General features: G+C 37.1%; 1 protein-coding gene across 2 annotated transcripts; it reads right to left on the reverse strand.

Moving 5' to 3' along the window:
• Positions 1-4465: 4465 nt before the first annotated feature.
• Positions 4466-25307, reverse strand: tbc1d10ab (TBC1 domain family, member 10Ab). Of its 2 annotated transcripts, XM_084104060.1 has the most exons (10): positions 25170-25307; positions 24436-24798; positions 15231-15327; positions 14383-14490; positions 13344-13450; positions 13149-13263; positions 12291-12356; positions 10080-10269; positions 8940-9094; positions 4466-8188 (listed from the first exon to the last, which is right to left on the reverse strand). In XM_084104060.1, exons 2-10 carry the CDS (start codon positions 24627-24629, stop codon positions 7772-7774), a joined length of 1449 nt encoding a protein of 482 aa, XP_083960186.1. In that variant the 5' UTR covers positions 24630-24798; positions 25170-25307; the 3' UTR covers positions 4466-7771. The 2 variants fall into 2 exon arrangements, with proteins under 2 accessions (XP_083960186.1, XP_083960187.1); XM_084104061.1 differs by lacking the exon at positions 25170-25307 and having other exon boundaries at positions 24436-24833.
• Positions 25308-27173: the final 1866 nt, after the last annotated feature.

Raw genomic sequence — 27173 nt, forward strand, 5'->3', positions numbered from 1 at the left:
CCAAAAATAGACGTTTCTCCACTGACACAGATACAGTTGGGCAGAACCTCCTGCTGAGACTAAACCAATGCATTATTTTGACAAACAAAATTATAAAGTCTGCAGGCACACATCCAAAGACGTGCATGTAAAGCTGTAAACAATAAACAGTGAGCGTTGAGGTGGACAGTGCAGGACTGTTGATCTCTGAGTCATCCTGTACCAGGAGTAAACAGCCCAATTCCTCTTCCTGCCCTCTGTCCGCAGTAAAAGCATCTGTTTGACCTCTGACCCTGACCTGACACAACCAACTTCCTGACCCACACAGACTACTGGATGTTTCCATGCCAATGACAATCATCTGAACTAACAAACTCACACCTTAACACATAAACTCAGCTACAGTGTGGAAAAAATAGAAGCAAAAGAGAAATGCCTGAAATGATAAATGGATTAAAATGTTGACATATTTATGGTATTATAAGAATCCTAGCACGTTTTCTCTACTGAATATGCATCAGGGTTTATTTTTGAAGCATTTCTGCATAGTTATATACATTAAAGACTTTATTATACATTACATTTCCACAGTTAGTGCAACAGTTCATCAGTGAACACACACTGAAACACACACTCAGTCTACTACTGAAAACTCTGGAGGCTTTTCAGCCAAATTTAAACAGTAAAACAATAATGAAAAACAAATCATTATAACAATACACTACCATTCAAATGTTGTTGTTTTTAATGTTTTTGACTGAAGTCTCTTAGGAGCGTTTGATCAGGGGTTGAGCTGAACTCTGTGGGACAGTGAACCACGCGAACCCCTGTTTTAGATGAAGTCTAGCATGACACATTGCAGGACGTTGCTGTCACTGCACTGCCATATCATGTCAAACACCCATATGGAGCTTGTCACACAATAACAGGAGTTTAGAGCTATTAATCTTCATGTATGTGACCCTGGAACACAAAACCAGTCACATGGGTGGTTTTTTTTAAATTAAGATTTATACATCATCTGAAATGTGAATAAATACGCTTCCCATTGATGTATGGGTTGTTAGGATAGGACAATATTTGGCAGAGATACAACTATTTGAAAATCTGAAATCTGAGGGTGCAAAAAAAATCGAAACATTGAGAAAATCGCCTTTAAAGTTGTCCATTTATGTTCACGATTGTGCTGCATTCACTTACAAAAATAAATGTTTTATATATTTACGGTAGGAAATGTACAAAATATCTTAATGGAACATGATCTTTCTTTACTTAATATCCTAATGATTTTTGGCATAAAAGAAAAATCAATAATTTTGACCATATACAATGTATTGTTGGTTATTGCCACAAATATCAGATGAATACAATCATACAGTTATATTATACAGTTATATACAGTTATATATAAAAATACAGTTATATTAAAAAAATGTCCTGTCTCCTCCAAGCTTTATAATTTGTATAAATCATAAAATTTGAAGCCCAAAAAAGCACATCCATCCATTATAAAAGTAATCCGTACTGCTCCGGGGGGTTAATAAAGGCCTTCTTCTGGCGGAAGCTAGTTATTTTAGAGTATGAAGTTATAAATATGGATATTTTTCTTACATAAACCCATGGTTTCGCTTCAGAAGTCCTTCATTAACCCCCTGGAGCCGTGTGGAGTATTTTTATCATGGATGGATGCACTTTTTTGGGCTTCAAATTTTCTCCAGCCATTCACTCCCATTATAAAGCTTGGAAGAGCCAGGACATTTTCTAATATAACTCCAATTGTATTGTCTAAAAGAAGAATGTCATGTACACCTCGGAAGACTGAGGATGAGTAAATCATCGGCTTATTTTCATTTTTGGGTGAACTACCGCTTTAATCCTTTAGACGCCTATCTTCCCTGCTGTGGCGGATAACGGAGTGAAACGGCTTCTCAAACAAGAACAAATGTAGGGCGGGACTTGATTTTGTCCATCAGGAACTGATTGGATGGTTGTGGTTTGCTATTGGACGATCTCATGTGAGTGACAGGTTATTGCCCCGCCCTCACGCCAGTCAACATCAGAGAAGAGAAAGATGAGCTTCAAGAGGGAGGGGAAGATATTTTGATTCAAGATTATTAGGACACGTTAATTTAAACTTAGAATATATATTTATATTGCAATATTCCATTAAAAAATACGAAGAAATAAGATTTCATGGTGACTTTAAAATAACTGAGGATATCCATCTGGTCATCCTGCTTTGCACAGTTGTCGTGTTTTTTCACCCTGAACTGTACGGCCGCCTCATGTCTGGGTGTCTCAGGTTTGAGAGGGCGATGTCTGGGTAACCTGTCTCAGATTTGATGCCTTCCACAGCAGAAAAACATGACAGAATTTTCATTTTTATTGAAGTAATCTTTGGACAAGACTATTTTTAGTAAAATGACAGTAAGCATGCCAGTGTGCCATGTGGCTGAAAAAATGGAAAAGAAAGGAGTACAAAAGGAGGAAGAAATGAGTGGAAGAAACACCGTTGTTCCGTACGATCTGGCATCCGCTACACCTCATGCAGGAGAGGGGATTTCTGTCATAAATAATCACAGCATTTCCTGCAGGATGCTTTATGAGCGTTCCCCACCGTGCTCAAATCCCCAGATTGATTTACAAAGGAATGTGCCAGTGCACTGTGGATTTCACGTCTGTAGTTTATGGAACCCATTGCTTACAGTAAAGACTCCATAAAATTAAAATTGATTATTCTTATTTTTTATAGAATATTGCAGTGTTTATTATAAATGATTTATCTTTACACAATCATTGTTTTTTTATAATTCATGTTCCTTCATAATCTTGAATCAAAATAACTTCCTCTTGCAGCTCATCTCTTCTGATGATGTGTTACTGGCAGGAGGGCGGGGCAATAACCTGTCACTCATACAAGATCGTCCAATAGCAAACCACAACCATCCAATCAATTCCCCATGGACAAATTAAGTCCCACCCTACATTTGTTCTTGTTTGAAAAGCTGTTTCACTCAGATATACGTCACAATAGGGAAGAAAAGACTACTGCAACTTCTGCTTCATGCCGACTTTAAGCCATTTTACAAATCACAGTGAGCATCTATGCGCAGTCCGAACTGTCAATGGTTTAAGGAATACATCATCGATACATCACTTTACCGAAATTTGCCAACCAGTCATTGCACACCAGCCCAGAACTGCATTTGACGGAAATAATCAAGGCAAAAAAAAGTTGTTTTAATTAGTTCCAGGCATAGTTTGTATGCAATTGCTCGCACATAAAAAAAGAGCATGAATGCGACAGGTGTTTGTTTTGGTGAGTAGGTTATAAGATATATAAGCTTTAGTCACATTTCCTGCGCTGCATATCAGAGCATTTAGTGGCACTAGAACTGAAAAACCGTACTTAAAATCGACAAAAAATGGAAGTTACAACAGTCTTTTCTTCCCTATTGTGACGTATATCCGAGTGAAACTGCTTTTGGAACAAGAACAAATGAGGGCGGGACTTGATTTTGTCCAAGGGGAACTGAATGGTTGTGGTTTGCTATTGGTCAATCTCACGTGAGTGACAGGCTGCCCCGCCCTCACGCCAGTCAACATCAAAGAGATGACATTGCAAGAGGGAGGGGAAGTTATTTTGATTAAAGATTAAGAGGACACATGAATTTAAAAAAAATGACGTGCACGAATAAATACTGCAATATACCATGAAATACATATTGTCATTTTTGATTTCATGGTGACTTGTACTACAAATTTGTTCAGTCACAAAAATGACAAATAAAACATTTACAGTTCATGAACATTTTGAACTACAGGCATAACCTGTGATTGGCCAGAACTGATGAATTAAAGTTTTGTTTTACTAAAACATTATGCGTTCATTACATTATGGGTCCAAATTGACCCCGTTTACTTTGTTAGTGCACATTAGTCTTTTATAAATTAACCCATGCAAGTTCATTTCTATGCTGCTGATTTTGAATTATGAAATGTAACCATATAAATAACCGCAAATGAGTTTAGGTTAAGCCCCACGCATGTGTTTGAATTTTTTTTTTTTATAACAATAATAAATTCAAATAATACAACAAATACCAATTTGCAATATCAACACCCGATCTTACGTTAAAATATGATGTATAGGTAAGTTAGAATGTAACTTTTCAGACCAAATTTTACTCCCCAGTTACTGACTTTGAGGTTTGACTAATGCATTTGTCAGAACGGGCTTGGGTGACTTTGGCACATCCGCTGACAGGAGGGGGTTCTGGGAAACGCTGTGGTGAGGAGATGAGGAGAGGGGAGCACGCCAGCACCTTTGACATGCAAATCTGCGAGAGCTCAGACAACAGGTGTCCATTGCACACAGCCACAGTACCCTCTTTCACCTCTCCTCATCCCTCATTCCCTCGCACTCTTCCCTCCGGACCCTGCCTGACTCACTAATGACTGACGCAAACAACCATTCACCAACTGACACGCTGAGAGGATCACATTTATTTCATGAAAAACTGCTCAAACTTGAATTTGCATACAGTACGATGTAACAATTTGAGTGTGAATAAGAAAGAAAACATGAAAAAATCTAAAATAACTCATTTCTTATCAAAGTGACGTGTGGATTCTCCCAAATAGTGCTGGGATTCAGCTGGTCCCTTTCAAGGGCTCTAAAATGTAAATCTTTGAACCACTGCATCAACGAAACCAGTAAATATGGCAAACACTTTACAATAAGGTTTCATTTGTTAACGGTTAACATGAAATAAAGCATGAATATGTTATACTTTATTTTAAGGTGTCATTGTTATAGTGTAATTATACATTAAGTACTAAGTAATATCAATTAACCACGTACTTACTATATAATAGCATTAGGATTAGGGTTAGTTGCATGTAATTATGCATAATGTATAGCTATTACTACATGTAACAGACACTGTAAAATAAAGTGTTACCCATTAATCCTGTAACAAATGTATTGCTTATTGTTAGTTAATGCACATGTTAACTAATGGAACCTAATTGTAAAGTAACCCAAAAATTAAGGGTTACAATTTATGTCAGTGTCCGTGTTACAGTGTAATTATACATGTAATTACTGAATAATAATAATTAAATATGTACATATAGGGTTACGGTTTGGTTTAGGGTTAGTTGCATGTAATTATGCATATTTTACTGTTTTTACTACAGTAACTACATGTAATGTGTAACAAGGACACTGAAAATAAAGCGTTACAAAATTAAGAATATGCTTGCTTCTCTCATTAAAAATATAATATAGCTTTATTACAGCATTGTTTTTGGCACTAAATCTATATGAGAATGCCTTCTCAACCTCAATGCGTGTGATTTCCCACAAGAGTATTGAACCTAATTCTAAAAAGCTTAATAAATATGACACCGGGATCATCAGTGTATACAATTCAGCAGTCGAGAGGTCAAGCATGCATAAGTGTCAGTTTGTGGTTCCTCATAGTGAAATATTGAGTGAATGGTGTCAGTTAAATGAAATAACATCTGATATGAGATAGATCAATTCCTCTCAAAGAAGAAGACTTGCAGCAACAATGTCTACACCTCGACCAATAAGCGAATACATAGGAAATCTTGCCATAAATGCTCATGAACATACATATCTTACAAGAAGCCATAGCAAGAAGAGAAATAAAAAGTCTCATAGTGTTACAATTGTCTTGGCTATTTACATCAGAGAAAATAAATCATTGATATTTAAAAAATATAATTTCTTCACCCTACAAAAGGTCAGAGTATTGTGCCCTACAGCATGCCTTCATTTTGAGTAAATCAAGATGGCAATGTGCAAAAACAATCTCTTGGTCAAGAATTTGACAGTCAAAAGTCATGTACACATCTAACTTACACATAAGATAACATTGGACCGTAACAGAAATACAAGATGATTATAACTGGAACATATGCACTGAATGTGTGCAAACCAGCTTGCCTTATAACATGATTCTCCCAAAAGTTCATTCACTGGATTGATTACGATTGACTTTTGCAGGGAATTAAAATCTATTTAGCAAAATAGTGAATTCTGTTTTCATTTTGGCACTAAGTTCAATAGTTTTATATAGTTAATGTTGTCAGCAATGTCAGAGAACATGAATCTGTACAGTTTTTGGTCATGTGATGTAATCTCTCCCAATTCTGCTCTAGTGTTCAAGAAGGTGAACTGCAACTGAACTTGGGATTGAAAAGAAAAAGAAGCTCAATAGAGTCCCTTAGTGGTCAAGATGATGAGTTACAACTGAATTCAGAGAAATATTTTCTGCCAGGCAGATGCAAAATCTTCCACTCATTTTGATGCTAATGACAAGTACTTAAAGAGTTAATTACATTATTATTTACTCACTCTCATTTTCTCAGAAGAATATTTACACAGCTCTGATCTAAAAGTTAAGGAAACACATATGATGTTATATTAACTTGTAAGGCATTTTAATGCCAGATGGGTCACTGTGGAAAAGTGCAGCGTAAAGATTCTTCAAAACTGATGCTTTTTGGTTCCACTGATAAAAATAACAACATGCAGATTTTGAAATAGGAAATACACTTTTTTTTTTTTTTGGGAGAACCATTCACTCCAAAAAAATGTATATGTAGGCCTAAATTTCATGTATTTGAATTGCATAATTATGAAATTTGAATTACACAGTTTAAAAAACCTATTAAACTTAATGTGATGAATATTTGTCAGTCATACATAAATAGAGAAAGAAAAGGGTAACATTTCTGCACTCACTTTGATTTTATTTAAATATTTTCAAAATATATTCAACCAAATTGCTTATAATGAGCATAAATCGTGAAAATAATTGCATTTATTCAGTTAAAAAGTATGAACAAGTAATATTCAATCAGTTAAAATGAATGTAACGATCATATTGATTGATGATAAATATATAAACCAGGTTATTGTGCATTTAAAACGTTTAGTTTATTAGTACTATTACAGAAATCTTACCCGTTTCATGTCTGTATGACTGACAAATCTGCATCATATTGTATTAGTTCATTAATGTTAAAACTGTGTAAAGGTCCTTGCACACTGAGTCCGAAATTTTCGCATGCATTTTTTTCGTATTCGTGAATATTCGTGATTCGGTGGCTCTAAATTGTCAAAACACCATTCAAAATGCTTGCTACGGATGCGAAGAACGCAGAAAATTTAACCTGATTCAAAACATTTTTTGACGGACGAAAGTTTCGGAGGCAGTGTGCAAGCGTGTTTGACATAACGCGAGGTCGTATTTATTTTTTAACGTGCGAAAATTTCGGATGCGAATTTTGGACTCAGTGTGCAAGGGCCTGACGGATGAAAATTGTATATGCAATTCAAATACAAAAATCTTAAATTTAGGCATAAATATTAACGAACAAAAACAGACAAATGTAATCTCCTGAGGAAGATGGAGGAAATGTACTTGCATCCCACTAGAGTGTGTCTTCTGTACTTGCTAGCAGGAACCACTATTTTAAAGCGCACGAGAACATCTGCATCCAGCGCAGCTCACGAACGCTTCATTCAGAGATCTGAGACTTGCTTTTGGCTATTTGTCCTTCATTTCATTTCCAAACATGCACATAAACATATAATCCTGTAAACGCACTTTAAAGCTCATGATGTAAAGTTTCATCCTCTGTAATAACCTGTGACTTCCACAAGTATAGTTTGGTCATGTGACCTCCCCTCTGATGCGAAATCCTGAGAGTGGGGAGGCCGGGGCGGACTGATGCCAGATGTTTTAGCAGCGGTTCACAGGTATGTGTCGTGCTCTGCGCTGCTAAGACTCTGACTGGAGCTCTGCAGGAGCGTGTCTTTCTGCAGGAGCTGCGAGAGGTTGTCGCTCTGCAATGCTGGGTCTCTGGGTAATGGGTACGGATTCAGGGGAGGCGAGGTGTTAATGGTGTCTTTATTCTTCTCCGTTTTGCTCTTCTTGACTTTTTTCCCTTTGTCCGCCTTGCTCTCGGTGGTCTGCGGGGCCTCGACGATGATTGTGGGATTTTGTTTGAGCTCCTGGCGACTGGGCGGCTCGGCGGCCATGATGGCTTTGGCGCCGTGCATTCTGGGTGGGGATTTACAGTGCAGCTCTCCGTGGGTCTCCTTCCAGCGCCGGAGCTGAGAGAGGTGCTCCTTCTCTATGTCTCGCTCAGACACGGGCAATTCAATGACCTGACAGGGAGGGAGATATACGTCTTAAATGGTCAATAACAATAATAGAAAAGGGAAAAACACTGTATTGTCAAAGTTGAAATTGTGGCTCTATATTTGATCAGACACTTGCACGTGTCATTATATTATTAACATTAACCAAAACTGAACTCAAAAGGAGTTATTAGGTTTTCAACCAGTAAATTTTAGAGAATTTTGGACATGCATGTTTTGTCCGTCATCAGAACGGCAGCATCTGAGGCAGCAAGTGCATTGCATTATGTTTTCATCAACTTACAGGTCATAACGTTTATTGTAGCTGTGTGGGCGCTCAGTTTTTCTGTCATTTGGCCAAAATCTCATGTTTATAAAAGATAAAGTGCTTCACAAATGCTATTTTGGCTATGAATCGACGACAAATGCTAGACTAAGACACTCCTCTCTGCTCCTCAGATATATATATTTTATATCTATTGGGAGACTCAATATCAAGATACGAGGTTTCCATCCAATAGCGTCAATAAAGTTCCTGCTTAAGGCAAATCAAATGGTACTAAAGGCAGGCATGTGCTGAAAAGACATGTTACAACCAGCAGGGGGAGACACAGGTTATGTTTGGCTGTTGCTGAATACACACTGCACAGAATATAATGTACACTGCCTACTATTTCTATTCAAAATGATCATTCATTCATTCATTCATAATTATAAGAAAAACTATGCAATATGCAACAATTCAAGTGTAACACGTAAGGGTATATGTGTGCGATACCTCTTGCACTAGGAAAACCTCATGCATGTATCGTGGCTCAATAGATCTGAGCAGCTCCATGGTCTCATACTGGCCCTGGCACGCCTTCAGTTTCTCTTGAGATCCCAGCATGCACTTCAGCAGCACCAGACCCACGCGGAAGATGATCTTCACTCCTGCATCACACACAGACATGCATTTCCATTAGGCAACAGTGTATATGTAACTTTGGCCACGAGACTGCAGTTAATGTGGCCCAAATCCGATTTTTATTTGCTCACGTGACCACACGGAATATGATCTTTTCGATTCTGATTCGTGCCACGTCCATGTGTGGTGCTAAATCCTCCGACACAGGTCAGGTGTTTTGCAATGCGACCTCAGTCTGAACAGTCGTACCGGAATTCATGCGACCTTTACGTCACTCTGGATCAACATTCGTCACAATTCTGCGCTCATGGTCACTTCAAAGATTTTACATACCCGACGTTATCAAGACAGTTGCGAAAGGTGGTGAGTGAAGGACAGTGATGTGTCAGAACTATTACAGTGACAGCTCTATACATGCAAAACATGTGGGCTCATATCATGTTTCAATGTATATAATGTTAAATATATGTTTAAAAACTGCTCTCTTTTGTTGCATCCTCGTCTTTGAAGGTATTCGTCATCCTCGGCTTCGGCGGCAAATCACACTATAAATAAATGCGTAATCACTTACTTTAGAGCTTTGGTCGACAGGAAACAGACATACAATGAATGTGTTTTCATAATTGATTGTCCATCAAATAAAATTAACAAATAAAACATATTACTTTAATATTATTAACAGTGAATAGCTTTACTGTTATTCTAAAATGTGGCAAGTAATAATAAAAATGAGTAAGCTTGACAGGCAGTATGTGTGTTTTGGAATCTGCACACCTCGAGTAAGCAAGCTTTGGGTTAATCAAGCAAGAGTTCAGGGTATATGTGACGGTGAGCTAACATTGCTTTCTGGAAAAACCTCTGAAGTGAGCATGTAAAACATTTACACATCTGCTTTGGCATAAAGTTATTGCACTCTGCAAGTAAATGTCACAAGTAGCAATGTGCAAATCCCCTCTGTGGAGGGGTGAGCTGTCAACAATGGACAAAGTGCACACGGTGTTAAAGTCTCACCCTCACAGAAGAACATGTCCCACACGCGCAGCACAGAGGCCCAGGGCAGCGTTCTAGAGAAGGCACACATGAACCACTCTGTCATGTAGAGGATAGGGTCAATCTTGTGTTTCTTCAGATGCCGGTGGGCCACCGGGGACACGCGCTTGAGCAGAGCGAACAGGATCTCGCCGTCTAACTGGATGGCCTCCTGTGCAGACAGAGATGGGGAAAAAACAAAGAAAGATGACAAAGTGAAGTCTGGGATGTATTGCAGTGGATCCATTTCCCTATAACCGCTTTCAATGTTAAACAGATTCCCAGCATGCAAATCATCTGTGGTGAATGATCAGTTTCGCTGATAAGTTCCTACAATCTGACACTGCGAACACAAGACCATGGATGTGTTAAACAAATTTTGACAGCTACAATTCACACGCTAACAACAGAAACGGTAAGAGGAAACCCCGCAGGCAGAAGCAAGTGAGAAAGAGAGAGAGAGAGAGAGAGAGAGAGAGAGAGAGAAAGAGCGAGAGAGAGAGAGAGAGAGAGAGAGAGAGAGAGAGAGAGAGAGAGAGAGAGAGAGAGAGAGAGAGAGAGAGAGAGAGAGAGAGAGAGGAGGAAGATCCTGATGTTGGTTTAATCTAGTTCACTCCTTATCTGACAGGCAGGGTCCTGCCGCCCACTCTGGAGCATTTGTCTGTTGACTCCTGAGGGTCAGACACAAAAGACCTCACATTATGCTGGATCGCACTGGATTCCTGGTAATGGAACAGCCCCCCCCCCGAAAAAAAAATAACATTACACAAAAAAAATTAAACATTTTATTCCTTAACCCTGCAAGTAAGCTGAACAAGACTGTTGAGGACAGCAGTTTTGTCAATACTAAAGATTGTACTGGTCAATTTGAGAGCCCAATTAACTGAAACCCTAATACACGTCCTAGAGCGATAGGTAACCCCGCACAAAATTAAATCCTATTGGTCCACAAACTTGACATTAAACATCAAATGTGTCATGACTGAATCTGTTATGACGCTTTTCCACTGCATGGTACGGCTCGGTTCGGCTCGGTACGGTTCGACTCGGCGCAGAACGGTTTGGCTCGCTTCGCTTTCCACTGCGTGGTACGACTCGACTCGGTACGGTTCGGTTCGCTTTAGCTCGGTTGCTTTTCCACTACAGTTAGTACCGCTTCAAAGTGGGTGGGACTGATCGTTATAGTTGCCGTCTCTACTGCCATGACATCATCATATTAAATGCAAATTTTTCATTCCGTGTTTCCCCATCCACTCCTCGGCAACCAACGAGAGGAACGTCTGCACCTCGTCCACTGACCACGATTCAGCCATTTCTTTTTTTGAAGTTTATACTCTTTTTTTTTTTTTTTTAAAGCAAATACTTTTAAAACAGGTGCTACAGCGCTGGCTGTTGTCTACCTGCTATTTAAATCTAGCGGGTTTAGTGTCTCGTGTCGTAAATACAATGACGCTGGTAGTGATGATTCTGTCTGACCAATCAGTGATCTGCAGTGTTTTCAGGTGGTACAATTTAAAGCGAGCCGAAGCGAGCCGTACCGTACCGTACCATGCAGTGGAAATGCGCCATAAGTGTGTGTTGTGCTTTCCTGATCACATCACGGCACTCCACACACACTAGAGGAACAAAACTTTTTATCGTCATGTTTGTGGTCTCTCACATTTTGAAAATCTGATAAGACTTAAAAAATCCTTTAGTGTGGGCCAGCCTTTATTTTTTGGGAGTAAACTCACAGAATGAGGTTGTCGAATGGGGTTAAACTCACTGCAGTTTGTACGTGGCTAGAGTAGCAGCTCTGAAACCTCTGTTCAATTGCATTCACGCTGCTAACAATCAGAAGCCATAAAATCCCAAGTTAAGTAGCTATTGTTCTGCAAAAGTCTTGTTGAGACGATGCGCTACAGGTGCAGTTTAACTAGGAGAGCCTGGTTAATCAGTTCTGCTGGGTTAGACAGGCTGTGAAGCGTACAAGAGAAGCAACCCTTGAACTCTGATCACACTGAACAACAGCTCTCTACATCAGCAGATTTCCCCTGGCAGAACAGTGCAAACGCAACCTGAAAGCATCAGCGTCTTGTCAGCGATCGATCGAGTGTTTTGTCAGGATGATTGATTGCTCTCGTGTGGATCTGAGGGTTGACAGCATGCAGAGAAGTTCTGAGTGGAGGAGGACTGTGTGTTGTCTGCTCTTACCAGGCCTGCGCTGTAGTATCCGGGCAGATACTTCTCACAGATCTGGACCAGACCCCAGAATGCATCCTACCACAGCATGACCATAAAAGAATAAGAGACCAGATAGGGGTATATAAGCTTAATTTGCTTCTGTACTCAAAGCATTTAAACCATTCAAGCAAACTTATTTATGTATGCGTGTGTGTGTGTATATATATATATATATATATATATATATATATATATATATTTTAAGGATGTGTGAGACTAGTCGATTAAAATATACTACTACTGCTAGTCAACTTGGAATATATATATATATATATGTGTGTGTGTGTGTGTGTGTTTATATGTATACACATGTATTTATGTATGCATTAATGTGTCACGTCTGTGTGTGTATTTATTTATATGTATATAAATTATATATTAATAATGATTCGATAACACTTGCAGCATTTATATATATAATGCATTATAAAAGTATTTTAATGCCTTAATGTATATTATGCCTGTAAAGCACCTATGATCTCACTATATTTATAACCAACCATAATAAATGCATTAGAATACTTAATATAATATATTCCTTGTTACACCTTGAGAGCATATAATGCATTAAAACATGACAAACAACCAATTGATGTAACAAAGAATCTGCAAATATTATAATGCATTTTAACATTGCATTAAAACATACATTATTAATACCTTTATAATGTATTATACATGAAGGCTTCAGATAAAGTGTTACTGATGATTATAGTGTTTTGTTATAACACATAAAACAGTTCAATAGATAACTGTATGAATCAATAAATGATTGATGAGAGGCATCCAGGGGCGAGTGAGTGATCAGAGAGGAGCACAAACACGAACCTCAGCAGGCATGTGCATGAGCAGCACTGCGGCTATAGGGGCCTGAGCCTGACAGTAACCCTCCTCCGGCCTGTGCAGTGTGTACGCCTTCAACACCCGGAACAGATCCTGCTGCCTGCACACACACAGATCAATGCGTTGTGCAACAGAACTGATGAGGTTCAAAGGCTGAGGCTTGTAGGTGAGGTGACGTACCCGTGGCCTCCTCGAGCTACAAACATCTCGTGGAACGGAAACTGTCTGTGGAGGTCTTTTTCTATCACGTCCAGCCATTTAGGATCTCCTGGCTGACTGTCCAACTCCTGCCAAGTCAAGTCACATTTATTCATATAGCGCTTTATACTACACAGGTAGTTTCAAAGCAGCTTCACTTTAATAAAACAGGAAAATAAGTGTTAATGTAAAGTAGCTCTAGAGAGAACAATACTGTTATTTTTCAGCTCAATGTTGTTTCAATTCAATAACTGTCAATGTTGCAAAGTTCATCAATTACGAAAGTAGTTCAAATTATTCAGCTAAAGTCAGTTCAATATTGATTCAGTAACAGTGTAGATGTTGCCAAGGTAGTGCTCATCCACTTTTGTTTTCAGTGCCAGTAAAATCGATAATATTACTGAATATGAATGGCCTTTTAAACCCCAAAATACAATGATAACTGACAGCACAGGACTTAAAACTGACATAAATAGATTTAAGATAGCATTAAAATGCATCACGCACACAGATTATTACATATATTATTACATATTATTATATTATTATTCCAATTTAAAATAACTGTTCTCTATTGTAATATATGTTAAAAAGTAATTTATTCCTGTGATCAAAGCTGTATTTTCAACATCATTACTCCAGTCTTCAGTGTCACATGATCCTTCAGAAATCATTCTAATATGATGCTCAAGAAATATTTCTGATTATTATCAGTGTTGTGCTGCTTTGTGAAAACCATGATAACATTGTTTTTTCAGGATTCTTTGATGAACAGAAAGTTCAAAAGGAAAGCATTTATTTAAAATAGAAATGTTTTGCAACATCTTAAATGTCTTTGCTGTCACTTTAGACGAATTTGCATCCTTGCTTAATAAAATAATTAAATTATTTGGCTTAAAATATAGAGATTTGGCTGAAATAAGGTGTCTCAGAAGGTGGCAGAATCGAGTTGTTTTAGTGCAGTGGCGTGGTGCTACCAAAGGCTCGAGTGGACAAACCTTGGAGATGCTCTCAGTCTCACCTGAAATTTGCCCAGATTCTGCTCTTTCTTCACTTTGCCTCCAGAAAGATAAAGCCACGCACGACCTCTGAGTGATGGAGGGATGCCCTTCTGACAACGCAACTTCACCTTCAGAGAGGCGGAGAGAAAGACAGTGGGATTGTACACTCGTATTATGACCTACAACCCTTAATGGCCAATGACATATGCCATTACACAAACATTAAATGAAACTGAGAACTTGTGTTAATAAGCCTCATTTATACTTCTGTGTGAGTGTGAGTGCTCATTTAGTGTGCTTGCAAAACTCACTACCACAGCAATAATAGACATAAAAAAAGAGCATTTCATTTCTATATATGCTTAAAATGACATTTTTTTTATGGCAAAATGTAACTGGAATAATAATGGACATCGCAAATATTCGCAACAGGCCTTGTGGAGCTGAATTACAGTAATTATGCATGAGCTGCAGATGTGGCGTCTAGCTGCTGTTAACTTGTGAAATGACTAACTCAGTGTTTTGTCTGGAAGGTTAGTCACTGAAGAGAGATTCAGCACAAAGATAATCATCAGTGAGAATTATAAAAGCAAATGGTAAAAAGCCATCTAACATTATTGAAGAGACTAGTGGTTGTCACAGAGTTTTTTTGCGGGCCTGGTCATAACTTTATCTGATTCTATTAAACAGTTTGTGAAGCAAATGGTGTGTGAGATGTGTAGTCAAATTCCTAAGATAGCATCATGTGGACATGATTGCTGTTGTTGAACGTTTTATGAACGTTTCGGCATTCTCTAAAGAATTTGAGCGATTCGAGAACAAAAGTAAAACCTGTGGACAAACACAGGCCTGTTTGCCAGAGTCCAACCTTCTTGTGTTTTTTGGCCATCCACTTGTCCCAACTGTTCAGCATATCCAGCCATTTGGCTTCTCTCTGCCGGATCACGTCTGGAGGAATATCATCACTGTATCGAGAGAGAACAAAGAGAGATTAGATCATTTATCTGATATAATATGCATGTAAGCACACCCACACATACAAAATCACGCATGCTAGCAAATATGGGGTTAGGAACAGAGAACCGGTTCTTGTTCAGAACAGACGTTCATGACAATCTGTTCTATTAATGGTAATGGTGTATCTGATCTGTGTTTATAAAAAATACCCTGACAGTGTTTTCTGCAACGCTATTCACCAGCAGAGAATCACTGCTACTGAGTCTACAATGGCAGTTTTAATCAGCCTAACAACTCACTTCCTCACTGAACCGGTCAGAGTGCTTCTTCACCAATCATAACCACGCTTTCTTCCTGTCCAGCTCAACATGAAACCAGAAACCTGTTACTGTGTTATGTGTAGTTAAATATACATTTAGTTGTACAAAGAAATCTGAAAAGCAGATTTAAAGAATTAAAAAAAAAAAAAATGCTTCTAATCCCTATATATATATATAGTACATTTAGAAGCTCATCCTTTCATATTTACAAACTCACCCATATTTATTTACAAATTCATATTTTTTTTTTTTTTACAAATTCATCACTATATATTTACAAACTCACTTCCATTTATTTACAAACCCATCTTTATATCTATGTTTAGAAATGTATCCATATATATTTACAAACTCATCTCTATGTTTAGAAATGTATCCATATATATTTACAAACTCATCTCTATGTTTAGAAATTAATCCCTATGCATTTACAAACTCGTCCCTATATTTTTAGACATTCATCTCTATATATTTGCAAACTCATCCATTTGATTAGAAATGAATCCCTATATACTTACAAACTTGTCCCTATGTTTAGAAATCCATCCCTATATATTTACAAACTCATCCCTATGTTTAGAAATGAATCCCTATATTTACAAATGCATTCCTATTACAAACTCATGCCTGTTTAGAAATGCATGACTTTATATTAACAAATGCGTCTCTATATATATATATAAACTCATCCCTATGTTTAGAAATTCATCTCTATATATTTACAAATGCATCCCTATTCATCCCTGTGTTTAGAAAATCATCTTAAACACAGGGATGTCTTTACAATACATTGTCTATATACAGTAGTCAACATTTGAAGTGGATCAAAACCTTTCAAAAACCTTTTTTGATCCACTTCAAATGTTGACTACTGTTTTTACAAACGCATCCCTATATATTACAAGTGCATCCCTATGTTTAGAAACTTATTAAATTGCTACTCATTTACAAACCCATCCCTATATATATATTTAGAAGCTTGTTAACTCTTGACCTGATATGTCCACTCCAATTGTATGAAAAGCATAACGTGTGTGTCAAATGAGCTCAACTGAATCAGAGTACTGTAGGCGTCATCATATGTTCACAGGAAGTTCTTCTGACGGAAACTCAAAACACAAGCTGCTTTCCACTGCTGAAGAAAAATCACCCATTTTTAACCACTACCGTCGTGTTTAGCAACTTACATGTCTTCAAATAAATTACTTGGTTGCACAACCTCTATGTGATGTTAATGTGGGATGACTGTTTATAAGAATGTTCTGGGCAGACAGATGGAGATCACAGGGGAAAGCCCTGTTTCTGGGAATCTTTCTGTCTGATTGTGTTCGTGTGACCCCAGCACCTCGGCCTAAAAGCCTTTTTATTACAACCAGCTGACAGACACACCCTTACATATGAGATTTTGTGGCTTTATATAAGATAAAACACAGGAAAATATTACAATACAGAGATTTACAGTTTTATGAAAAGTATGTTGGGGAAGTCCATCCCTGAGAAACCATCCAACGCACCCAATAATCCTTTGGCAAAAGGTTAGAGACCGGACAGGCTGCGTAAACCCTGAAGGCACACGCTCACGCACGGTCTTGAAATGGAAAGCAAATATACTCGCACACACACCGTGTGTACACAGATTACGCAGTCCAGATTGGATTATCGTCAGCGATCAGATTACAGAGGACTGCGGTTGTTCAGATCTATAGAACAGAAACAGGGCCCGCCGCTCGCCTGTTTACTTTTCCCGTGTACGCAGGTCCAGCTAATTGTGTTATGCTGAAAACACAAAGACAGAGATGAATGTAGGCTGGAGGACGGACTGAAGTACAAGTACAAGAGGAGCGGTCTCATGAAAAGGGTAGGGTAGTGCACTTTCACACAACAAGTATCGTATAAGTACTCTAAAAGTGTTTCCTTTCACCCTATAGACACGTTCTTCAGGTCCAAGCAGAAAGCCTGCAGTTAGTAGAGGAAAACAGGAAGCACATGACTGCAGCGGGAAAAATCCCTTCGTTCCCTTCCTGGTACTCACTATATATGGCCAAAACAACAGGCAGGCAGACGGACAAACTGGCTGACTAAAGAACTGAAAGTGTCAATGTTAATATAAGAAGGGCTGCCACCGATTTCTAGTTGACTAGCAATCGTTTAAGCCATTAGTCGGCTAGTCGCATGTTTAATTGTTAATTTAATTACTTAAATGTGTGTGGGGGGGAGGGGGGGCATCGTAAAAAATGGTTTTAGTTTCAGAGCTGAGAAATAATTTTATATGTAATATTGCTAACAATAGCCATTTTCCATCAACCTGTTTTTAAGCAAATTTTGGGATATCGCCAAAAAAAAACCTTGATAAAAACATATGTGCTCAACTGAGTCGGATAATTTTTTTATTCGATAAGACAACATGCACATAAACTATGGTGGAAACACATTCACCATATATATATATATTTATATATAAATACTAAAATAAAATAAAATCAAGTAGACTTTGAAGCGTAAGCACGTCCCAGCCGGGTTCGTCACTTATTGGGGTCCCCTGGAAACATTTTCGTTGTGGTCTGTGTTATTTGCAGTGCGTTTCTGTATTTGGTTGTGTTGTGAGTATTTGGAGCACACGTGTTGTGAAACTGATTAAGATGTTTTCTTAAAGGGTTAGTTCACCCAAAAATGAAAATTCTGTCAGTAATTACTCACCCTCATGTTGTTCCAACCCCGTAAGACTTTCGTTCATCTTCGGAACACAAATAAAGATATTTTTGATTAAATCTGAGAGCTGGATCACTCCTCCATAGGCTTCTATGTAATTGAAACTTGCCGGCCCAGAGAGTTAGCAAAGACAATGTTTACAATGTCCAAGTGACTACAGTGGCTCAACCATAAGTTTATCAAGCGACGAGAATACTTTTTCGCCAGAACGTAGGCTCACTATTGGCCGACGCTGGTTATGTGTGTGATGCGGGCCAATAGTGAGCCTACGTTCTGACGTACAACCCAGAAGCGCTGCGCTGTTACACTACGTGAACTCACTCAGAGGCCCACACAGAAGAAACTGAATAGTTGAATAAAGTCGTTATTTTGGGGGGTTTTTGCACACGAAAAGTATTCTCGTCGCTTGATAAACTTATGGTTGAGCCACTGTAGTCACTTGGACAATTTTAAACATTGTCTTTACTAACTTTCTGGGCCGGCAGATGACATCACATAGAAGCCTATGGAGGAGGAGTGATCTGAAGAGCTCTAAGATTTAATCAAAAATATCTTTATTTGTGTTCCGAAGATGAACGAAAGTCTTACGGGTTGGGACAACATGAGGGTGAGTGATTACTGACACAATTTTCACCTTTGGGTGAACTAACCCTTTAATTTGCGGGTGTTTTTCTATTTACATGTGTTTTCTTCAGTTGCAGCGCGTTGAGCTCTCTCGGCCACCGTATGTTTTAGTTATTCTGAAATGCCTGAGCCAAAGTCTTTCATTAAAATAGTGTTTTGGTATAATGAACTCCCAGAAGCCTCTCACACGATTGCGTTCCCAAACACCAGGCATCGAACACAAGATAACATGACAGTGTTTGTTGTGTTTCGTTCTGTGCGCTCTGAGGCGCAAGTCATTTATGATGTAGGATAAAAGAGCCACAGCGTCTTCCCCACCAATTCCCCAGGAAGTGACGAGTTTGTTCTCTTGAACAAATAGAATGGAAACGCTGCTTTATTTCCAAATGTTTTATGCGATATTCCAATTTTGCACAGAAGTTAAATTCGCACCTTTGGATGGAAACATAGATATTGTTCTACATTACAGAAAAATAAACCACTAAACCATAATAATGAGCCTTAAGCACACACATAAAGCTTGCTGCAGTGCACTGGCTAAAGTAATGATCATGAATGCGTCAGAAAAAAAGAAAAAAGAAAATGTATTAATAAATAGTTGTTTCTGAGTCAGTGTCGGCTGCAAAGATGAAGTCTCCACACAGTATAGTGTATGAGCCTACAATATAGAGAGAAATGCACATTAACTTAAACATAACACGCAGCAAGTGCTAATTTAGCTTCCACACCGTGCGCCTAATAATAGGGGCAAGTGTAACCCAAAAGTCGCAGGTTTGAGTCTCAATACCAGCAGGAAATGTAGATGGGGGAGTGAATGAACATGCGCTCTCTTCCACTCTCATTACCCACAACTGAGGCACCTAACAAGGCACCTATAACCCCAATCGCTCCACAGGCGCCACAGCAAAAATGGCTGCCCACCGCTCTGGGTGTGTGTCCAATACTCACTGCTGTGTGTGCGCACTTGGATGGGTGAAATGCAGAGCACTAATTCTGAGTATGGGACACCATACTTGGCTACACTTCACTTCACCACTTCACTAATAATAGCGCATATTTATCTAGGTTAATGTTAGAGCAAGATAAGATGATGATAAGCCATGTTTGAGGTTGATGAATGATAGGCGAACATTTGAATTTCCTGCCCGACATAATTACCATATGGGCCAGCCGCGTTAACGGACTGTGTGACTTTGCCACTTCCTGTGGAGGTTTTTATTTTTGCAACCAAAATTTGTGTGTTTAGAGTACACAAACAAAACAGAAGCACATGAAGGCAGCATTAGCCTCTTCTAAACAACTAATGTTTGGTCGACTATTAGATGGCAACCCTAATCATATAGATAGTTCAGACTAAATTCAGATTGGATGAACCATGTTCAAAGTGAGAACTATTTTTGGTCACAAGTTAAGTCAGTTTGAATAAAAAAGTTCCTATTTGTAAAATATCCCAAAATCAGAGAACATCATAAGACACAAATACAGATGAAGCTCTGTTGTGTGCTTGCCGAACGTGAACAGGTTCACTAAAACCCCCAGAGGCTTGGCTCTCAGTTTCATCTCCATGGCAGTAGTAAACAAACGGAGGGAAACAAAAGCCAAGAGGTGAAATGTCATAAATGAGTCTTCTCCATAGAGAAGTGCAACTGTCATTGTCAATTGTGCAGACAAACTGTCCTCGTAGCACAAGCACAGTCGTCTTTCTTTAACAGACTTTAATTTCATTAAGCATGAATGATTTTTCTGTCATGATGGTTCACAGCAAACACAGAATCCTCAAAGACCTCTTTTATATGATATTCGATGGGAAAGAAAGAGCGATGTGTGTGAGAGAGAAGGAAAATTGGAGAAAAATGCTATTTTCCAATAAAAAAGGGCAAAAGCAGATTTTTCCTATACAGTCGAAGTCAAAACCAATGTAATGCATTTCTTATAAGATAGAGAATCAGCATATTTCTGAGGAATGGATTTTGATATGGTAAAAAAAACAAAAAAAATGTAAAAAATGGAGCTGAGTGCATTTACACAAATGAAAAAATCTTTACTATCTTTCAAAAGTTTGGGTTGTGAGGTCTCTTTGATGATTTGAAAGAAGTCTCTTTTTTCTCACCAAGGCTGCATTTATTTGATCAAAAACAGTAAAAACAGCAATACTGAGAAATATTATTACAATTTAAAAGAACTGTTTCCTATTTGAATATATTTTTTAAACTCAAATTTATTCCTATGCTCAAAGCTGGCACATGATCCTTCAGAAATCATTCTAATATGATGATTTGACACTCAAGAAACATTTCTGACTATTATCAATGTTGAAAACAGTTGTGCTCAAGAAACATTCATATTGTGTTCATTGTTCATATTGTGTGTGTGTATATATGTATATGTATATATATATATATATATATATATATATATATATATATACAGTACCAGTCAAAAGTTTGGAAACACTACTATTTTTAATGCTTTTGAAAGAAGTCTCTTATGCTCATCAAGCCTGCAGTTAAAAAAAAAAAAAAAAACAGTAATATTATGAAATATTATTACAATTTAAAATAATGGTTCTCTTTTTTAATATACTTTAAAATGTAATTTATTTTTGTGATGCAAAGCTGAATTTTCATCAGCAAGTACTCCAGTCTTTGGTGTCTTATGATCCTTCAGAAATCATTCTAATATGCTGATTTATGATCAATGTTGGAAACAGTTGTGCTGCTTAATATTTTTTTATAACCTGAGATACTTTTTTCAGGATTATTTGATGAATAAAAAGTTAAAAAGAACTGTATTTATTTAGAATAGAAATCTTTTGTAACAATATACACTACCGTTCAAAAGTTTGGGAACAATAACTATTTTTTTTTAAAGAAATTAGTACTTTAATTCAACAAGGATGCGTTAAATTGATAAAAGGTGATGGTAACGATTTATATTGTTAGAAATGTTTTTATTTTGAATAAATGCTGTTTTTATGAATAAATGCTGTTAATGTTTTACTCATCAATGAATCCTGAAAAAAGTATTCCAAAAAAATATATTAAACAGCACAACTGTTTCCATCATTGATAATAACTGAGTATCAAATTATCATATTAGAATGATTTCTGAAGGATCATAAGACACCAAAGACTGGAGTACTTGCTGATGAAAATTCAGCTTTGCATCACAGAAATAAATTACATTTTAAAGTATATTAAAAAAGAGAACCATTATTTTAAATTGTAATAATATTTCATAATATTACTGTTTTTTTTGTTTTTTTTTAACTGCAGGCTTGATGAGCATAAGAGACTTCTTTCAAAAGCATTAAAAATAGTAGTGTTTCCAAACTTTTGACTGGTACTGTATATATACACACACACAACTGGGGAAAAAAACCTTCCCTTTTTCAGGATACTGTATTTTAAAGATAATTTTGTAAAATCCAAATAAGCTTTACAGAGTTTTATTGGAAAGTGCTAAACAATTTTTGCACATGCAGAACAGTCCTTAAAGGGTTAGTTCAACCAAAACTGAAAATTATCCCATGACTCACTCAAGCCATCCTAGGTGTATATGGCCTTTCAGATTAAATACATTTTCTGCCAAGCAAAATGTAAATCGCAAGCATTTCATTATGTTACACAAGATGTGTTATCTGCCAAAGTATTACATAAGTGAACATGCGGGGATCAGTGAATGTAAAGAATTTACAGAGCTTATGGAGAGCTTGTGTGGATCTGCGAGCACTCATCAGAGTTTAAAACAGACCCAATGTCTTGAGCTATTTTATCAGCGAGTAAAACTATTTAGACGCCTGACCGCCACACTAGTATAATGAACTGAATGAGTCACTGAGCAGTTTTATTTCACAACTGAAAACACTTGCAGGGAGGTTCTGCCAAAACAAATCAATGAGCCATTCTGAGTGCTAAAGGGAGTTCACAGCAAGAAGGGAAACGTCCTGCATGAGAGCCTAAATGAGAGACTGGAAAGAAACATTTTGTTACAAAGGGAATAAGGGAGATTCATGTGAACTGTAGAGGACTGATGTGCCTTTCTATGATTAATTCAACAGCAGATTCATTTAATCAGTGCATGTTTCCTTGGCCAAACAGAACTGCATTGTCCCGAGCCATTAGAGACACTCATAAGTCAATGCAAAACAGACAAGTGTTTGTAATAGATGCATAGGAAGAGAATGCAGGCAATTTACTTGATCATCTAAAGAAAAAATAAATGAATTTGGCGTGAACATTAGTTTGTACAATACAGTCTTGAGACTAATACACTATAGTTGTATGGGGTGAGTAAGGCTTTTTATTTTGAAAGATATTAATAGTTTTATTGCACAAGGATGCATTAATGTTGACATTAATGATGTTACACAAAAATTATATTTCAAATAAATGCTGTTCTTTTGAACTTTCTATTTTTCAAAGAATCCTGAAAAAAATCGTATCACATTTTCCACAAAAATATTAACCTGGACAAATGTTTTCAACATTGTTAAAAATAAATGTTTCTTGAGCATCAAATCAGATTTCTGAAGGATCATGTGACACTGAAGACTGGAGTAATGATGCTGAAAATACAGCTTTGATCACAGGAATAAATTATGTTATGAAATATATTAAAATAGAAAACTGTTATTTTAAAATGTAAGAATATTTCAAAATATTGCTGTTTTTGATATTTAATATCAATTTTTTTTTTTTTTTTTTTTTCTCAAATAAATGCAGTCTTGGTGAAAATAAGAAACTCCTTTCAAAAACATTTAATCTTACCAAATCTTACCAACCTCAAAACTTTTGAATGGTAATGTGTAAATTATACCAATATTTACAGTTTTCTGCTTCTTTGGGCCTCCAAATAAATAGTAAATTCACAAACAAATTAAGAATATGGAAAGCAAATGATATCACACAGTCACAGCTTATGATATTACATAAGAATATCCGTCCGGTATTACATGGCTGGAGGAACGTGAGCTGACCAAGCACTTCTCAAAGCTAGTCGGCTTAGAAGAACTCAGCAAGAACAACCACTGGGGACTTTAGTGGTGTTAAAGACCTGTCAACTCATCTGCGCTCACATGGACGAGGGCTTTCAGCAAAGACTGTCCTCAGAGTCCACTTAATGCAGGTGTGAAAATGTGGCACCAACTCACAAACCAAAACAAAAAAACATCAGTAGCTTCACAGGAACTTTCATGAGGAGATCATTAACAAACATTAGTAAGGACATTTTAATATATATATACACACACACATATACATATATATGCAAATATGCGAAAGTTTCAAAATCACATGATAGTTATAACTATAGTGCCTGTTAGGTATTATATGACTCTGAATAATATTTGTTAATGTTATCAATGAAAGTTAGTATAGTGTTACTGATTCTCTGGCATAAACTGACAGGTATTTATGGTTAATGTCTCTCTCTTTTCTCTCCATAAATGTGACTGCCACTTACTTTTCTCCTGCGCTCTGTTGAGCTCCTCCTATGAACCCATATCTGTCGGTCTGGGTCTCCGTGTTGGCGAACCCGTTGAGCTCGGAGTCTGAGCCCAGAGAAGAGCTCTCGTGCTCGGCCAGATTATCCGGCGTGGCCCGCGGACTCCTGTTGTCCCTCCACTGCACTCCGTTCCCCGACTGAAGCTTAGCCATGATGAATATGCACTCCAAACGCGACAAATGAACTTGCTTTTGGTCCAAGCAAGAATAAAATGTCTTTTGACACACAGATAGTGGATTTCCTCCTGACAACCGCCTCAAACTATCAACACACTGAGATTTGAGCCTCACAGCCTCCAGTGACACTAACGATACGCCATATCTGATGGTGAAGACATTAAAGTGAAGTAAAACTGAGGTTTATCTGACCCTGACAGGCCATTGTGGATATTTACCACCAGCTATATCTATAAACGACAGTTTCACAGAAGACACGTACATAAATACATATTATTAATGAATGTATTAAATTATCTTAGCAAAGTAATAAATCTCTCCGTCTGAGGAAATCTCTAGCGCTAGTTTAGTATGGCTGAAACAAACTGGAACTCGACTGAATGTAAGTTAATGTTTGTCTTCTGTCAGATTCTGTCAAACAAACCACAATTGTAAGTTACAAGCTAACAAGCTAACCTGACGTAAAAAAGCACAGCTTGACAACTCTCCGTATAGACGAATGAAACTCAGACTCACTGTGTTGTAAAGTCAGCGTTTGTGTAATGTTTCTGACGCGATGGTTTTAATCTTATTTCATATAATCTGTGTTTATGAGCGTTTGTATGTGACTAACTGAGTGGCTTGGGCTAAAGTCGCAGTCGCGAGCTTTAAGGAGGCGTGGCTGATTATGCGCAGTACAGCGCGCGCGTGCACAATGCAGTATTATTTACATCACCTTACAATTGCAAGTGCAAACATTAACATAATAAACATAATAATTAACTCTATTGATTGATAATATACACAGAATTTGACATATAGATATTTTTACATCGTTTTTGGTACATGACAAACAGCAATTTATTGTAATTTATGTTTATTTATATATTTGTATGGTGTAGCTATTACACATAAAATAATTAGATGATTAAATAATAGTAATAATAATTGGCGTATTAAAATAATTTAATAATGTTTATTTATTATTTATTTAACTGCTTATTTTACATCCTAAAAGGCTTTCCAGTTACTTCGAGCTCAATGGTTAACCATGTCATCTGCACTGATTATTGCCTCTCATTATGGCAAAGCAATTATACGCGTATCCTTCACATGCTGCTCTCATGATTGTCATAAAAGTGCCCTAAAGAAGTCGACTCGTGATGAACGTTACACATTCAGTGCACATGAGCATGCACTCACACACACACACACACACACACTCACACATTCGGATGTAGGCCTACTTTGTGTTTCGAAAAAAAAAAAATAAAAAAAATAAAAAGAGTTTGAATGTATCTTCTATTATATAAACAGATATGTTTTCAGATTTTCAGTTTTCATTATTCAGTCTAAATGAAGCTAATGGCTGCCCTCCTGTGGGTGACTCAAATATCACCATGTGCCAGAGGCACGTGAAGCTTGATTCACGTGCAGGACGAATGCAAATGATGGGATAGCGCATCAAAATCTATAGTAAAATCTGAATCATAATCAAGCCGAGTGCAAACAAAATTCAATTCTGCTGTAAAGAAGCTCTAAAAAGACAAAAGTGTCATTATTCAGTTCAGTGTTGATTCGGTTGAGTTCAATAACTGTGTAAAGTTCATCAATTGAATGAGTTCAATTCAGCTTTTAAGCAGCTCTGGAGAAAACAATGATCTCATCATCCATCTCTTGGTCTCATCAGATAGAGTCAGTGCAGTCCATAATATTGCAGAATATTTAAGGGATATAGTTCACCCAAAAATTTTAATTCGAAACAAGTTGAGGATGAGTAAATGATGTCAGAATTTTCATTTACGTAGTATTTTTGCTATTTACAAACACAAATTGCGTTCTTGCGAGCTGTTTAAACCACATGACACCTCATCATCTGTAATTTTTCTGCATCTTTTGATTTTTGTTCACAGATTAAGTTAACATTTAGCAAATCTGTACCACAGTGAATTACACACTGTAAAACAAAAGTTGCTGCCTTAAATTTTTTAAGGACAATCAACTTGGATGTTTTAGTCATTTCAACTTAAATTACATTAAACTGACTTTAAAAAAATGAGTCAATGAGTCAGTAGATTTGTAAAACTGTTAAAAAAATTATTTTGTTAAAGCAATGTAAAAACGTATGTTGTCATAACTTATTGACCATAACATTTTTACAGGGAGTAATTGCAGTAATGCAATTTTATAATAGTGACATGAATTCTTTGTAGGCTAGGCTACTACAATTATTACTTTATGTGTAAGTTTGATTTAAATTCTCAGTGATTTATTTTTTATTTATAAATGCATTACATGTGTTTTTCATGTGTTTAGAGAAATAAACAGTTTTATTCTGCAGAAAAGCCAAGGTTGACTCTGAAAGTGAGGGAGAGCTTGGATTGTATAGCGTTATTAAACAATAGAGGATAAAAATTAACTCAGTTTCTAAGAGTTTCCTGGTTAGGTATATATATATATATATATATATATATATATATATATATATATATATATATATATATATATATATATATATATATATATAAGAATTATAAAATA

Source organism: Abramis brama, assembly GCF_963993115.1.
Source record: "Abramis brama genome assembly, chromosome: 25".
NCBI classification, from domain to species: Eukaryota; Metazoa; Chordata; class Actinopteri; order Cypriniformes; family Leuciscidae; genus Abramis; species Abramis brama.

What these genes read in the sequence shown, in the direction of transcription:
- tbc1d10ab (XM_084104060.1), bottom strand. Translation starts at nt 24,629, where the DNA reads ATGGCTAAGCTTCAGTCGGGGAACGGAGTGCAGTGGAGGGACAACAGG. An exon ending in TGGCCAAAAAACACAAGAAG is followed by an intron (nt 14,491 to 15,230) that starts GTTGGACTCTGG and finishes GCCTCTCTGAAG; the next exon opens with GTGAAGTTGCGTTGTCAGAA. An exon ending in AGGTTTTCCTAGTGCAAGAG is followed by an intron (nt 8,189 to 8,939) that starts GTATCGCACACA and finishes CCTCCCTGTCAG; the next exon opens with GTCATTGAATTGCCCGTGTC.